Source organism: Ylistrum balloti, unplaced genomic scaffold, assembly GCF_031769215.1.
Source record: "Ylistrum balloti isolate Yb309-2 unplaced genomic scaffold, AGI_CSIRO_Ybal_v1 Utg370378, whole genome shotgun sequence".
In the NCBI taxonomy this organism is placed as follows: Eukaryota; Metazoa; Mollusca; class Bivalvia; order Pectinida; family Pectinidae; genus Ylistrum; species Ylistrum balloti.
Window position 1 is genome coordinate 480,266 of NW_026782264.1, and position 14,947 is coordinate 495,212.

Below are 14,947 nucleotides of genomic sequence, written 5' to 3' on the forward strand. Positions count from 1 at the left end.
AACTTATTATGGCAAATTACTGACAGTGGGAATAGATTTGTTATGTTCTCGACTTTGTCGTTTCTTCTTTTCGTTTTTGTTTCATTTCTTCTGTTTCCGACCTTTCCCTGAATCTTGTGCACCTCACTGACCCCAAAGTGCGACCTCTTACGACCCAATCACATTATTTTACGGTTGATTTTATCATCTCTGTCTTAGGTTGGATTTGCCGAAATGAACATTGATGACTTTTTGTTTTTAAATGACAGGATTTTTTTTAAACCAGAATTTGAAATCGACAGACTCTTCTACATCAGTTGCTTACCTCAATCTTTTCCGACAATGTACCTACCACAGACAGCTTCCCACCAATCTGTATGATTAGAGAGACGATAAAAATCTTTTTCTGATGGGAAATTTCCATTTCTGTATAGCAACATACATGTCGCTGGTGCTTCGATATTGTAACATCTGTCCCCAAAATATCCCGTTTTTTGTGTGGAAGATATCGGCAACTGACAGACACACATGGACCAAATGTTCTCGAGATATAAAGGCTGATGAAGTTTATGGGATGTTTTACAGTCGTCATATAATGATCACATAGAGAAAATATTATATTTGCTGTCCGATAAGGAGCTGGACGTGTTTCATGCGCGTTAGTAAGCCTAGAGATTCCGTTGATTTTTTTTAACATTGTTCTTATTTGAGAACGACACATTACTTACTTGGAATGACCAAAGTTCACATCACTTTCTAGAACAACTGGTTTTCTCCTCCTTTTCAGACGTCTTGGTGGAAAGCCTTCTTCTGTTGTTAATTGTGTGTGAATTAAGTTTTAACATGTCGATTCTGATGTTGTTTTGATCACAAAACATGAAAACATTTGTCGGTGAACCGTTTACTCTATTTTCTCAAAAATAACTTAAATGAGTTCCGTGATTTCCTGTTCAGCACAGGAATTGTTTACATGTTCTAGTAAAGAACCCATCTCTGCTGTGTGTCTTAGTTCAGTACTCGTTTTTCAATGCTGCTGTGTGTCATAGTTCAATTCTCGTCTCATAGGGTTACTTGTGTGTCATAGTTTAGTGTTTGTTGAGGAGCGCGAATATATATCATGCTGAGTATTCGTCTCTGAGAGGTGATATTTGTCTTTTTAAATGGTGTTCGTCTGTGAGAGATAATGTGTGACTTTCAAGTCGTGTTTGCCCCTGAGAATTATGTGTGACTTTTAAGTGGTGTTTGCCTCTGAGCGCTACTCTATGTCTTTGTTCAGTGTCTTATGCAGGACTAAATACAACTCCTTATAGGAACAGAAGACGCTTACTCTTCTGGAACATCCGGTCTTATTCTGTCCGTACTTTTCAAGGAGTCTTCACGAAAATCTTTGTTTTGGTTATTAATTTGCTCTACTTTCGTTGAATTTGATTTTCAGTAAAGACTTATTGTTTTTCGTAGATTGATTGATTCTCAGTGTTGGTGTTTGTAGAATAGAAAACAACTGAATACTGTTTCCGGATTAGTTCTGGATGTTGTGATGATAAACGACCTATAGAGGGCGCTGTGACAGATAACACGTGTAGTATTGACAATATGTCTATATACTCCATCACAACCTTTAGGACCAGAATAACGATTGTTTGGTAAATAATTGGCTAGCTTGGACGTAGAGGATATCATCAATGACAGATGGTAACAAACATGGCTCACAGGACTAATATCACAATGGAATCGTTTCAGTATTAACTCACATCCGCCTTTATATTTCGGCAACACGCCTCAGATGTAGGGACCAAATGTCTTGTCGTTCAATTGTGCTTTCAGTTAGTGAAAGGCTGTTTCATCATGAAAATTACCAAAAAACCTACAGAGAGAATCAATAAAACAATCATAGTAAATAGTTGTTGGTAATGATACGTGTCAGTTTTACTTGTGTCTATTACTGAACAGTTAAACTCCTCCAAGATAGCATACAACGACGACGGAGGAGCTGTTAACATGAATATCTTTAGGGCGTTCATTCTTATACAATTTACCAACATGTTCAACTATATTGATACTTTCAACAGCAAACCGTTTATTTTGTGTAGAAATATTTGTGGTTCACGACGTCTTTCGTGTTGCTGTCTGTTTGGTACCTGTCGTTTTTCTATTGTTGTATGAAATACCATTGACCTTGTCTTTATACCCTGATGTCCCAGTGTTTTCCTATCTCACTAGAGTATGCAGTTTAATGACGGATAATACATTTCTATAACTCGTCAACATTCCGGAAATTAACTAGAAGTATATTTTCCATTGTAAGAATTTCGAGGGTTTTGCTTACTTACTAGAATTGAAATGAAAAAAAGGAGAAAAATGAGAAACATTCCTTATTGGTTGAGAACATATAAGAAATGCAGTCATGCATTAAAGTCCATATGTTTACATGCAACCCTGGTAAAATACTAATAATGACGTCTGTTACATTGGCGTCCATGTAGGGACCTAGGAATAGTACTTAGCCATGCCCCACCAGCATTGCTGTAACCCCTGAAAACTCGAGGACAAGTTATTTCCAGGAGGGGGAGTATGTAACCCTGGTAAAATACTAGCCGCAATATACCACTCGGCTAGAGAGAACTTCTCTTTAGCTCGATTGGTTGAGCGTCAGACTAGTAAGCCGGGTTCGATTCCTAGCGGAGGCATTGAAATAAATAATGACCTCTGTTAGATTTTCTGTACCGATAAATTAGACTTTATATAAATGTACATTTTTGGCGAGGGATGTATGTTTCATCGTCTGGTGCTTTACCTAACAGCAGAATAACTGTCTGGACCTGCAATAACTAACGCAGACATATCTTTCAGATTTCACACTCAATACACTTACTTATGAAATCTCGTTGAAATCTCGTAATCCGGAAAAGATTGTTGCATTGCTAGACAAGCTAATTAGTTTTACGTCACGTACTTGTAGACTAATCTCCCAATCAGCGGGTTCATTCCTCGCGTGTTTTATATTTATTTAGAGTAGAGAGAAAGATTTCCGATTATATTGCAATCACAGCAAGTGATGCAGTCTGTCACCAGTTACATCCAGACGGACTGGATTCTGTTATTGTCCGACAACCAAGGTTTGCAACCGGTCCAAGATGTATCGGAAATTAATTTGCCTGTATCGTTAAGGATTTTAGATTCAACAACAAGCTCTTCTCACGAGTAAAAGACATGGTTTATGTTATGTGTGTTCCTGTACCATCTATACAGTGTTTTCGTGTAGACTTCACATTCCGGGACTCGTCAAAATCTGACGTGTCATACACTACTTGTTGTCCGTCGTTATATTGTTTCAGTAAACCTTATATATGATAATGACGTGATCAGAATACTGACGTTCGTCGGTGAGATAACGCCAAGAGATGGGAGGAGCCATGGAGATGGGAGGAGTCACGGCGATAGGAGGAGTCACGGAGATGGGAGGAGGCACGGAGATGGGAGGAGTCACGGAGATGGGAGGAATCACTGAGATGGGAGGAATCGATGAGATGGGAGGAGTCACTGAGATGGGAGGAGTCATTGAGATGGGAGGAGTCACAGAGAAGGGAGGAGTCACAGAGATGGGAGGAGTCACGGAGCTGGGAAACCTGTAAAAAACCAACCAACCAATCAAAGATTTATTATCATGTTCTCTTAAAAGTGTTTTAAACACATGTAATTGTATAAAAACTAAATAGTTTCAATTATATTCTTAGTTCGGATATGTTGGAACCTGTTCTGCTGTTTGACGATTGATAACGAAATGGTGTATAAAATTGTTTAAAACGGAATGGACATGATAACATACTCAGAAAATAAGTATATTTTAGCCGTCGATTTCAGGTAAGATAATCGATGACTAGCACGCTGTCCATAGCACCTTCTTACATTCATGTTTAACTGACTAGATAACCAGGTAGAGTTCACCAACACACTGTATTCAACCTCTCAACATTACTATATATTTACACAGAAACACATATAGGTATCAGACTTTGTTTATGAGTTACACATATCTACAAATGTCCACAGTAACGCTACCGAGTTTGTGTTAAAACACCCAAAACACCCTGAATACTTCAGTATTCATGTAATGAAATACGACGTAGCAATTCAAATACCGCTATACTATACAAATCCAGGACCTTTGATTGTACAAGTATATATTGTATAACAACGAAGGCAAAAATACTATATTAATAAAGAGGCAAAACGATTACAAGAAAAAGACACCGAAGTGTGAAAATTGAGAGAAATTCTAAAGAACGGGATTCATATCAGAATAAAAAGGAATGCTGACAGACCTACATCTCTGAAAACTGATATTTTTGTGTTTTTGTAAAATAATTAAGTGATAATTTAAAAAAAAAAAGCATTATTGAAGTTTTTGTGTTTCATCAATAATTGATTGAGTGACATTTTAATTTAAACATCCCTCGACAAGTAAATGTTATCAAACATGGAGTGTTGAAAACTGAATGTCACTTAGATCAGTGTATATACCATGTACTAGGAACTTCGTAAGAGGCCCAACACTGATCAGTGTATATACCTTGTACTAGGAACTTCGTAGGGGGCCCGACACTGATCAGTGTATATACCTTGTACCGGGAACTTCGTAGTGGGCCCAACACTGATCAGTGTATATACCTTGTACTGGGAACTTCGTAGGAGGCCCAACACTGATCAGGGTATATACCTTGTACTAGGAACTTCGTAGTGGGCCCAGCACTGATCAGTGTATATACCTTGTACTAGGAACTTCGTAGGGGGCCCAACACTGATCAGGGTATATACCTTGTACTAGGAACTTCGTAGGGGGCCCAACACTGATCAGGGTATATACCTTGTACTGGGAACTTCGTAGGGGGCCCAACACTGATCAGTGTATAAACCTTGTACTAGGATCTTCGTAGTGGGCCCAACACTGATCAGTGTATATACCTTGTACTGGGAACTTCGTAGGGGGCCCGACACTGATCAGGGTATATACCGTGTACTAGGAACTTCGTAGGAGGCCAACACTGATCAGTGTATATACCTTGTACTGGGAACTTCGTAGGAGGCCCAACACTGATCAGTGTATATACCTTGTACTAGGAACTTCGTAGGGGGCCCAGCACTGATCAGGGTATATACCTTGTACTAGGAACTTCGTAGGGGGCCCGACACTGATCAGTGTATATACCTTGTACTAGGAACTTCGTAGGGGGCCAAACACTGATCACTCGAAAATAGACATGAGTGTCTGCTTTAGTGCTATTTTTCTTAGCTTCATTACACTCGTTGAAAATCAGACATGTCAGGAATACAATCATGATCAAAATGTAGACAAAAAGGACGCCGATTGGTCAATTCATTCAATGAGTCTTTGTTTGGGTCTGAATCTCGGAATACCATCTTGATAAAAATTGGGATAATCAGGGAAAAATTGCCATGGTAAATGTATCGAAAATCTTTTGAAACGAAATATTTTCAAATTCCACAGTTACTCACTTGCATAAGGATTTTTTCCCCAAATAAATGTTCCATTGAACACACATAGTACTGACGAAATGAATACTAGCTACATTCTGGCGATCTTTAAATACAGACATTTTTTCTTTGTAAAGAACACCCTGCAGTTGATTTTAGATATCAACCAATCAGAATGCCAGGACTGTTAGCTCTGACGTGTCTACCCCGCAGTAAATATAGATATCAACCAATGACAGAATGACAGGACTGTTAGCCCTGACGTGTCTACCCCGCAGTAAACACAGATATCAACCAATGACAGAATGACAGGACTGTTAGCCCTGACGTGTCGTCGTATTTTCGAGGAGAAGTCTAGCTGAAGTTAAAAAAACTAAGACATGCAATCCAGTCTACAGGAAGCTATCCTGTGAACAGCTGACAAATGTAAAACGATTCATCTTGTGGTCTATAGAGTTAAGTATTATATCTGCGTGTTACGCTACCCTGAATGATGGCCTAGACTGAAGGTTGACACTCCGGGCAGGTCAGAACGTGGTTTTTCCTCCGGGAATAACAAATTGCTCCCAGGTTTACACAAAGTAATTAATTAAGGAAACATTTGCCATATTACGGTCCTTGTTTCTACTGGTCACACCTAATACTAGACAATCAGGCGATTAATCACGGGGAATTAGGTTCTATGGTTATCTACAGATTGACCAATGCTGACCACAAATGTCCATAATACAGCCACCGTGACTATTGATCGGGAGTCTGTACAGCCACATCGTCAACTTGATCGTATTATTTCCTTCTGTACCAAAAGAAAATGGAATATTTCGTGTTAGTGTTCTGTAGAATGGATGACTCCTTCCTTTAGGCTGACTGTTGAGGTACAGTCGGCTTGTGAATTCAATCATATCTCGGTACTGTCTACCGGGATATTTTCGCCCAGATCGTTTTCGCTCTTGTACCATTATACACTAATTCGCCCCATGTTCATTTCGCCCTCTAGGGATCATATCAAAGAGTCATATAAGCAACAATTTTTCGCTCTTGTCTTAAATTCTCCCTTCCTTTTCTAGAACGAGAAGAACGAAAATTAAATGGGGCGAAATGTCTAGGTATACAGTATCAAGGCATTAAAACTGCAGGAAAATTTTTATATGTCATTTCTTTTTCTATCAGATTAAACCTGATCCCTGATTTGAAATTCACAGTAACAGTGCACATGTCATACAAGTGTTAGGCATTGAAGTGCAATTGATTTTAACAGTGCAAGACAGATCATTAAAACATATTAGCTCACTTCGCTAAACCCGCAGTAAGATACATGTAAAATGCTATTTTTTGTTTGAATTATAAATATGTTTTATTCACGACCAAACCGTTTTAAATATTGCTTTATCTTTTTTTCCCAGAATGACCACATGTAACCATGACGACCTCTCATCTGACCATCGACTCGGACCAGCAGAAGATAAAACTGGCTGTGTTGGGAGCACCGGGTGTAGGAAAGACTTCCATTGTCAAACAGTTCGTGTGCAACCACTTCGAGGAGGACTACGAGCCAACAGACCGGAAACACGTGTACCTTCCGTCTGTCATCATCAACGATCACCTATATGAATTAAAAATCATAGATTGCCCATACATTCCATACTTCCCAGTGAATTCTCTGTACGAATTTACGGACTTCCGGGGCTATGGCTTACGAAATGCCACGGCCTATATTTTAGTGTATGACGTCACTTCCGAGGATAGTTTCCAGTATATTAAATCATTACGCGATCAGATTTTGGAAAGTCGCAATATGCATGACGTTCCACTTTTTGTTGTCGGAAACAAACATGATTTGTCAGATGAGCGTGGGAAGTTTCGACGAGAGGTCGCAAATTTAGTAAAGAAACAATGGAAATGTGGCTACGTAGAATGTTCGGCAAAATTCAACTGGCATATCGTGTTACTGTTTAAGGAACTCATGAAGGCCGTGGATTTCATCGATTATGGTCATAAGCCCACGGCTGTGAGAGTGCAGGATGCTCTGCGGCGAAACAGATGCGTCATTTTATGAGATTTTACATAGGATAAATATACCAGTTTAAGATATTCAATCCCCTTTATTTTCAGCCTGTGCAAGTATAAATTGTCTTTTGCCTTTCAGCAGATGTTGTTAATATAATAAAGACTGTTTAGCGCATAGCTGGGGAAGTACATATATATATTATCAAACGATAAAACACGACTTGCTGGCGACATGAAAGGCTGCGTGATAGCGAAACATTTATACTGGAAATGTATCGTGTCTTTATCTATCATTGGATTTTTTTATGGTATGATCGTTTTTGTATGTAATGGAATCCGACATGAAAATAAAGGCGAGCATTAAAATAAGGTGTTTATTTAAGAAACCAGTTTATAGATATGCACGTACATTGATGTATAAGTTCACTATAAAGCCTATTGTCTGTACGAGACTACCATCGGACACCTAGTCCGTCGTCCTTGTAACATCTTCAGTTGGTTTAGTTACCCTAGAAAAATATCAACATGCATCTGATTTTGAAAGTCCATTCAAGTATGCTTCTAATTCTGCTTAAACAACAACGACAACATCAACAACGACTACAACAACAACGTCTACAACAACGACTACAACGACGACGACGACGACAACACCACCAACAACGTCGACAACAACAATAACAACAACGATGACGACAACAACAATGTCTGAAATTTTATTATTATTATTATTGTCTTATTCCATAAAAGGTTATCAACGTTAATTGAAGGTATATAATATTAGAACATACCACCGTCTTGTTTATCACTAAATGTAAATGAAATCAATATTGAATTAAAACTAAAGGCTAAAAGGGTCTTTCAAATAAAATTTGAATAACATGTGTCAAATATCTCTTTAGAAACATCGAGATAAAAAACAAAATCAATTAATCATCCTGGAGAGATCGATATAACGACAATTATCCATGTCGGACAGTCTTATGGCCTTATATATCTTTGTGGGACAGAATCTGGCTGTGACGTACTGGAATGACGTACAGCGATCTATTTATATCTGTGAAGAAAATCAACTGGTACAAACATTCCTTAAGAAAGTATGAAATTATGTGGTAAATTGCAAGCAGACACAATAAAATCAACAAACACAACACTGTTGACAGTGACTCAATATTCCATGTTTAAACACATAATATGATTTCAATTTGCACTAAAGAATATAATTTCAATTTCAACAGAAACGTGGAGTAACACTACTCTTAACATTACAAGTCCGGGAGTATGACAATAGCTGTAGCACAATACTCACCTTTCTGAGTACCAATTGCAGCAGTGTACATGAAAACAAATCTGTGATCTTTCTTCCTTCCGATATTACCACAGAAGCTTCTATCGTACTTTTCAAATGACGTATTTGATCGGTCGATTTTATTTTTGGCCAATCAAATACTTCCTTTGAAAATTAAAATTGGTCCGATCCTATTCGGTTCTGCCGACAATAATAGCGACTGATTTGATTTAAATAAAGTTCTACACGAAAAGAAGTCTCTATCTAGAATTATTCACGAACTGAATAGAAGATTTGTAGTTTGTATACATAAATATGTTACTAAAAGTTATTTCAGCTGAAAGTGAACTAAACATGCTGACAGTGTTTTCATATGATACTAGTCTGATATGACGTGGATATCAGCGGACATACCTACAGAAATGTATATTGAGAAATCGTTGGTATTGTTTCGCTTTGAAAGTGAGCGGAAGGTGTCTATTGTAATGAAGCCATGGTTCCATAGCAGGTTATTTAGGTGTGATCGTTTTGGTACTAAAGTTTTATCTGAAATGTTATCTAGTGTATATATCTCGGATACAATCAAGAACATAGACAGTGTTTGTGGGACCAGATGACCACACACCGTTACCTCGACTTCATCTTGAACTTCACTACTTTCCTGAACGTGCATTACTTTCTGATCTACAGAATATCATACATCGATACATCGATACATCATCGATACATCGATAAATACAACTGATTAAGACAAAGTATTGTTAAGTTATATGAATTAATGACCACTATCAATATCCAAATATTACGGAAACTTAGCACTTTTATAACGAAACATGTTTAAACTATGTTCCTGGTTGTTTTAAAAACGAAACGTATTTAATCTCTGTTCCTGGTTGTTTTAAAACGAAATTTATTTAATCTCTGTTCCTGGTTATGAGCTCTCCATAATTACTGCACACAGGTTTCTCTATATAAAAGTAATTTGTAAAAGGGGAATGAATTGAATTTCACGTTCGGTCGGTTGAGAAATCGAATTCCGGAGGCTTAGAAAAAGCCAGACCACTTCACCACAGTGTGTAAATAAGATACAGATGCTGAACCATGTACACACCAATAGACACACAAATAATACAATAGGATTCCAGTACAGTAGATCAAATACAAAAACATACGGTCAAAGTATTTCAAAACATAGGTAAACTTGTAACAGAAGCCGGAAGGTGACTTTCCATTAAGTTTGAATATTTTTTTGATTATGTTCACCTCCTCAGGATGACGTCATCTACAGACTACAACAAACTACAAGTTGTTAATCCATTCACAGTATTAACAGCATTAAGAAGAAAATAATCACCACAAATTGTAGCTATTTTAAACTAATAATGGAAGCCGGAAGCTAATTAAATATGACATTGTAACCGTAAACGACCTGTCTAAGTAAACCAAACATAACACAGTGACATAAAGCATTCCTCGACTCGGTGACAGATTGTAAACATCTCAGCGGAATTGAAGATTAATATCAGATATCAGAAAGCCCTGTAACACTACAAATTACAAGCAAAGCCCACATCGACCAGTGTAGCACAAAGACGCACAAGAGAATAACACCTTTAGATACACAGTTAAACTAAGATACCGAGAAAACTAGTGAGTTAGACTATGTTATATAATTGTTTCGTACTAGATCCTGTCAGTGATATTACATCATACAGGTGTTTTACTCATCAGTGATGCTACATCATACAGATGTTTCACTCGTCGGTGGTGCTACATCATACATATGTTTTACTCATCAGTGATGCTACATCATACAGGTGTTTCGTACTAGATCCTGTCAGTGATGCTACATCATACAACTGTTTCGTCCTTTTAGGTCTCGTCAGTGATGCTACATCATAAAACTGTTTCGCCCTTCAAGGACTCGTTAGTGATGCTACATCATACAACTGTTTCGTCCTTCTAGGACTCGTCAGTGATGCTACATCATACAGCTGTTTCGTCCTTCTAGGACTCGTCAGTGATGCTACATCATACAGGTGCACTTCTAGGTTCTGCACGGGGACACCGGAAGATTTCATGAATTCAAAATAATGAATGGAAACAAAGGAAAATGTGAGCGTATCTTTACAGGAAACTGTTCAATAAATATCAGGCCTGGTAACAGGCCAAAGTAGTCGTCTTCTTCTATATGAATCGTACCCAACCGGATCAGACCTGGTGCTCTGAAAGGGTAACCGTCTTCTGCTGTATCGGTGATACACAAATGGATCAGACCTTATGCTCTGAAAGGGTAACCGTCTTCTGCTTTATCGATGATACCCAACTGGATCAGACCTGGTGCTCTGAAAGGGTAACCGTCTTCTGCTTTATCGATGATACCCAACCGGATCAGACCTGGTGCTCTGAAAAGGTAACCGTCTTCTGCTGTATCGATAATACCCAAGATATTGTTCAGAGATACATCAGCGATACCAGACGTTTCAATTTTACAACCACCTTTTATATATAAATTTAACTGGTTGTAAGTTTGATTTGCCTAACCATTTATCAGTACTGGTTTATATATATTTGTGTAAATTTATATTGTCAGTTAAGTAATACTTTCTATCTGGGTGGTTAATATCTTTTTAGATTATCTCTAATCTCTATTGTAACTAAGTATATCTTTATCTCAACCTTAAAACCAATTGTACAATTTATATTCAGTTCTGTTCATATGATGTGTAATGATGTTTATGAACTGTAAATGTCACAGGGAGAGGATTAATATAAGCTTTGCCTGGTGCCCGTATTGTATTTTTATATGTGGAATAAAATTATTTTGAAAAAAATGATGTCAAATCTCCGTTCACAATCTGTAGATACATTTATATACATAGGCTTACTGGTGCCACTTTTTCGAACGAAAATTAAAAGAAATTATATTTCTACATATTCTTTAATTGTACTGAAGAGATAAAAAGTGTTTCCAGCTAACTCGTTCGTACGACTTAATTGTGTTTTTTTCGTTCTGAAAGTGACATGGACAAGCTTTCGTGAATTTCAACCACCTACACAAATTATCTTTAGGTCTATATGTGTCGGTTTACTAGCGACGTTTCCATGGTGAAGTCTATATTTATACACTGTATTCATGATTGATGTATTTTTCATCTCGACATCCACTATTTAGACCACAATATCTACTCGTGCGCCTATAGTCTGAGCTTAAGGGGCTGATCAATATGACAGTAAAGCTCCCCTTGGACCACATAATTACCTCTTACACTAAGAATTACACTTGATCTTTCCTAACATCATGTTGGTCACAAGAAGACAAGTTTATTTCCTCTTAAGGTAACAGTGGCCAGGACATTGTCCTGATACAGAGATCCCTTGCCGTATATAGGACAATGATTGTATGGAGGAAAGTGCATCATTCCATTCAGTTAGAAATTAGTCATTCCCAAATTTGTTTCTCGGAATAGTTCTAGGCGTATTGAAGAAATCTCAAAGCTTCCTTACCGTAATGAACCACAAATCTAGAGTTGGTTCCGTTGTTCTATTGAATTTGAGTTTGGATTGTGATTCTGTTCACATGATTGTAATTTTTGTTGTTCCAGTCTGTGAACAATATACGCATTAAGCCGTGTACAAACAGTGTTTCTCTTATCAATCAAGGCAATGATATTACTACCGTATAAAAACCACCCTCACTCTTACATGAAATCCTCAAAACAAACTCTAAACAACACAAAGTTAGCATACAGAGACACAAGTTCCAAGGAGACAATGTATTCCGGAAGGGTAGGCGTTTCCTGCTTCATCTACAACACCAATCGTGTCAATCTGGATTAGCAAATACAAGAATTGACATTAGAACATTGCCTGACAATACACATTAATAAACAACCTTTTTCCTTTCAATGTAATTCTGTGGAATCCTTGTACCATTAGTGTATTAGTGGTAATGACAACAGGTCAGCAATATTGAACCAACTGTGACACGGTAGCATCGTGAGAAGCAGTAATGTTTGTTCTTACTTGAAATAAAAGCACAATAAAGGAAGGTAATTTGAAACCATTACGTTTATTAAACTGATCATCACCTGATAAGAACATGTAAGAACATCAACATTACAGCGTATGTTGTTTGATTGATTTTCAAATTTTAGGGCTTATCCGATTCACATGGTCTAATGATTTCTTGTCATTTGAAAACTAAATGATCGTCAGTATAGATAAGCTCGAAGTTTACAAATTGCACATTTACATCAGCAAAGTATTTCTTGTAAACATGTTTAAAGTTCATCTTCTTGTAGAAGTTATTCTTATTCTTCGCCAGTGAAATGCGTTTCTGTAACAGGAGATCCCCGAGGAGTATTGATGCCCACCGTGATAATCCTGATCCCCGAGGAGTATTGATGCCCACCGTGATAATCCTGATCCCCGAGGAGTATTGATGTCCACCGTGATAATCCTGATCCCCGAGGAGTATTGATGTCCACCGTGATAATCCTGATCCCCGAGGAGTATTGATGCCCACCGTGATAATCCTGATCCCCGAGGAGTATTGATGCCCACCGTGATAATCCTGATCTCCGAGGAGTATTGATGTCCACCGTGATAATCCTGATCTCCGAGGAGTATTGATGTCCACCGTGATAATCCTGATCCCCGAGGAGTATTGATGCCCACCGAGATAATCCTGATCCCCGAGGAGTATTGATGCCCACCGTGATAATCCTGATCCCCGAGGAGTATTGATGCCCACCGTGATAATCCTGATCCCCGAGGAGTATTGATGCCCACCGTGATAATCCTGATCCCCGAGGAGTATTGATGTCCACCGTGATAATCCTGATCCCCGAGGAGTATTGATGCCCACCGTGATAATCCTGATCCCCGAGGAGTATTGATGCCCACCGTGATAATCCTAACTGTTTCTACATCACTTGAATTCTTTTCGTTCTTTCCCTTTCTTTTCCATTGCTTGTTATTTTGTCAATCATTCCGAGATTTGTATTTAAACCCGTTTATAAATCGTGCACAACTAATGACCGAGAGGAACCTGGACATTATATTCGCGCACAACTAATGACCGAGAGGAACCTGGACATTAAATTCGCGCACAACTAATGACCAAGAGGAACCTGGACATTAAATTCGCGCATAACTAATGACCGAGAGGAACCTGAACATTAAATTCACGCACAACTAATGACCGAGAGGAACCTGGACATTAAATTCGCGAACAACTAATGACCGAGAGGAACCTGGACATTAAATTCGCGCACAACTAATGACCGAGAGGAACCTGAACATTAAATTCGTGCACAACTAATGACCGAGAGGAACCTGGACATTAAATTCGCGAACAACTAATGACCGAGAGGAACCTGGACATTAAATTCGCGAACAACTAATGACCGAGAGGAACCTGGACATTAAATTCACGCACAACTAATGACCGAGAGGAACCTGAACATTAAATTCGCGCACAACTAATGACCGAGAGGAACCTGGACATTAAATTCACGCACAACTAATGACCGAGAGGAACCTGAACATTAAATTCACGCACAACTAATGACCGAGAGGAACCTGAACATTAAATTCGCGCACAACTAATGACCGAGAGGAACCTGAACATTAAATTCACGCACAACTAATGACCGAGAGGAACCTGAACATTAAATTCACGCACAACTAATGACCGAGAGGAACCTGAACATTAAATTCGCGCACAACTAATGACCGAGAGGAACCTGAACATTAAATTCGTGCACAACTAATGACCGAGAGGAACATGGACATTAAATTCGCGAACAACTAATGACCGAGAGGAACCTGAACATTAAATTCGCGCACAACTAATGACCGAGAGGAACATGGACATTAAATTCGCGCACAACTAATGACCGAGAGGAACATGGACATTAAATTCGTGCACAACTAATGACCGAGAGGAACCTGAACATTAAATTCGTGCACAACTAATGACCGAGAGGAACCTGAACATTAAATTCGTGCACAACTAATGACCGAGAGGAACATGGACATTAAATTCGCGAACAACTAATGACCGAGAGGAACCTGAACATTAAATTCGCGCACAACTAATGACCGAGAGGAACATGGACATTAAATTCGCGCACAACTAATGACCGAGAGGAACCTGAACATTAAATTCGCGCA

General features: G+C 38.5%; 1 protein-coding gene across 1 annotated transcript; it reads left to right on the forward strand.

Moving 5' to 3' along the window:
• Positions 1-6,892: 6,892 nt before the first annotated feature.
• LOC132554108 (ras-like protein family member 10B) lies at positions 6,893-7,528 on the forward strand. The gene has a single exon (XM_060218407.1). It carries the CDS (start codon positions 6,893-6,895, stop codon positions 7,526-7,528), a length of 636 nt encoding a protein of 211 aa, XP_060074390.1.
• Positions 7,529-14,947: the final 7,419 nt, after the last annotated feature.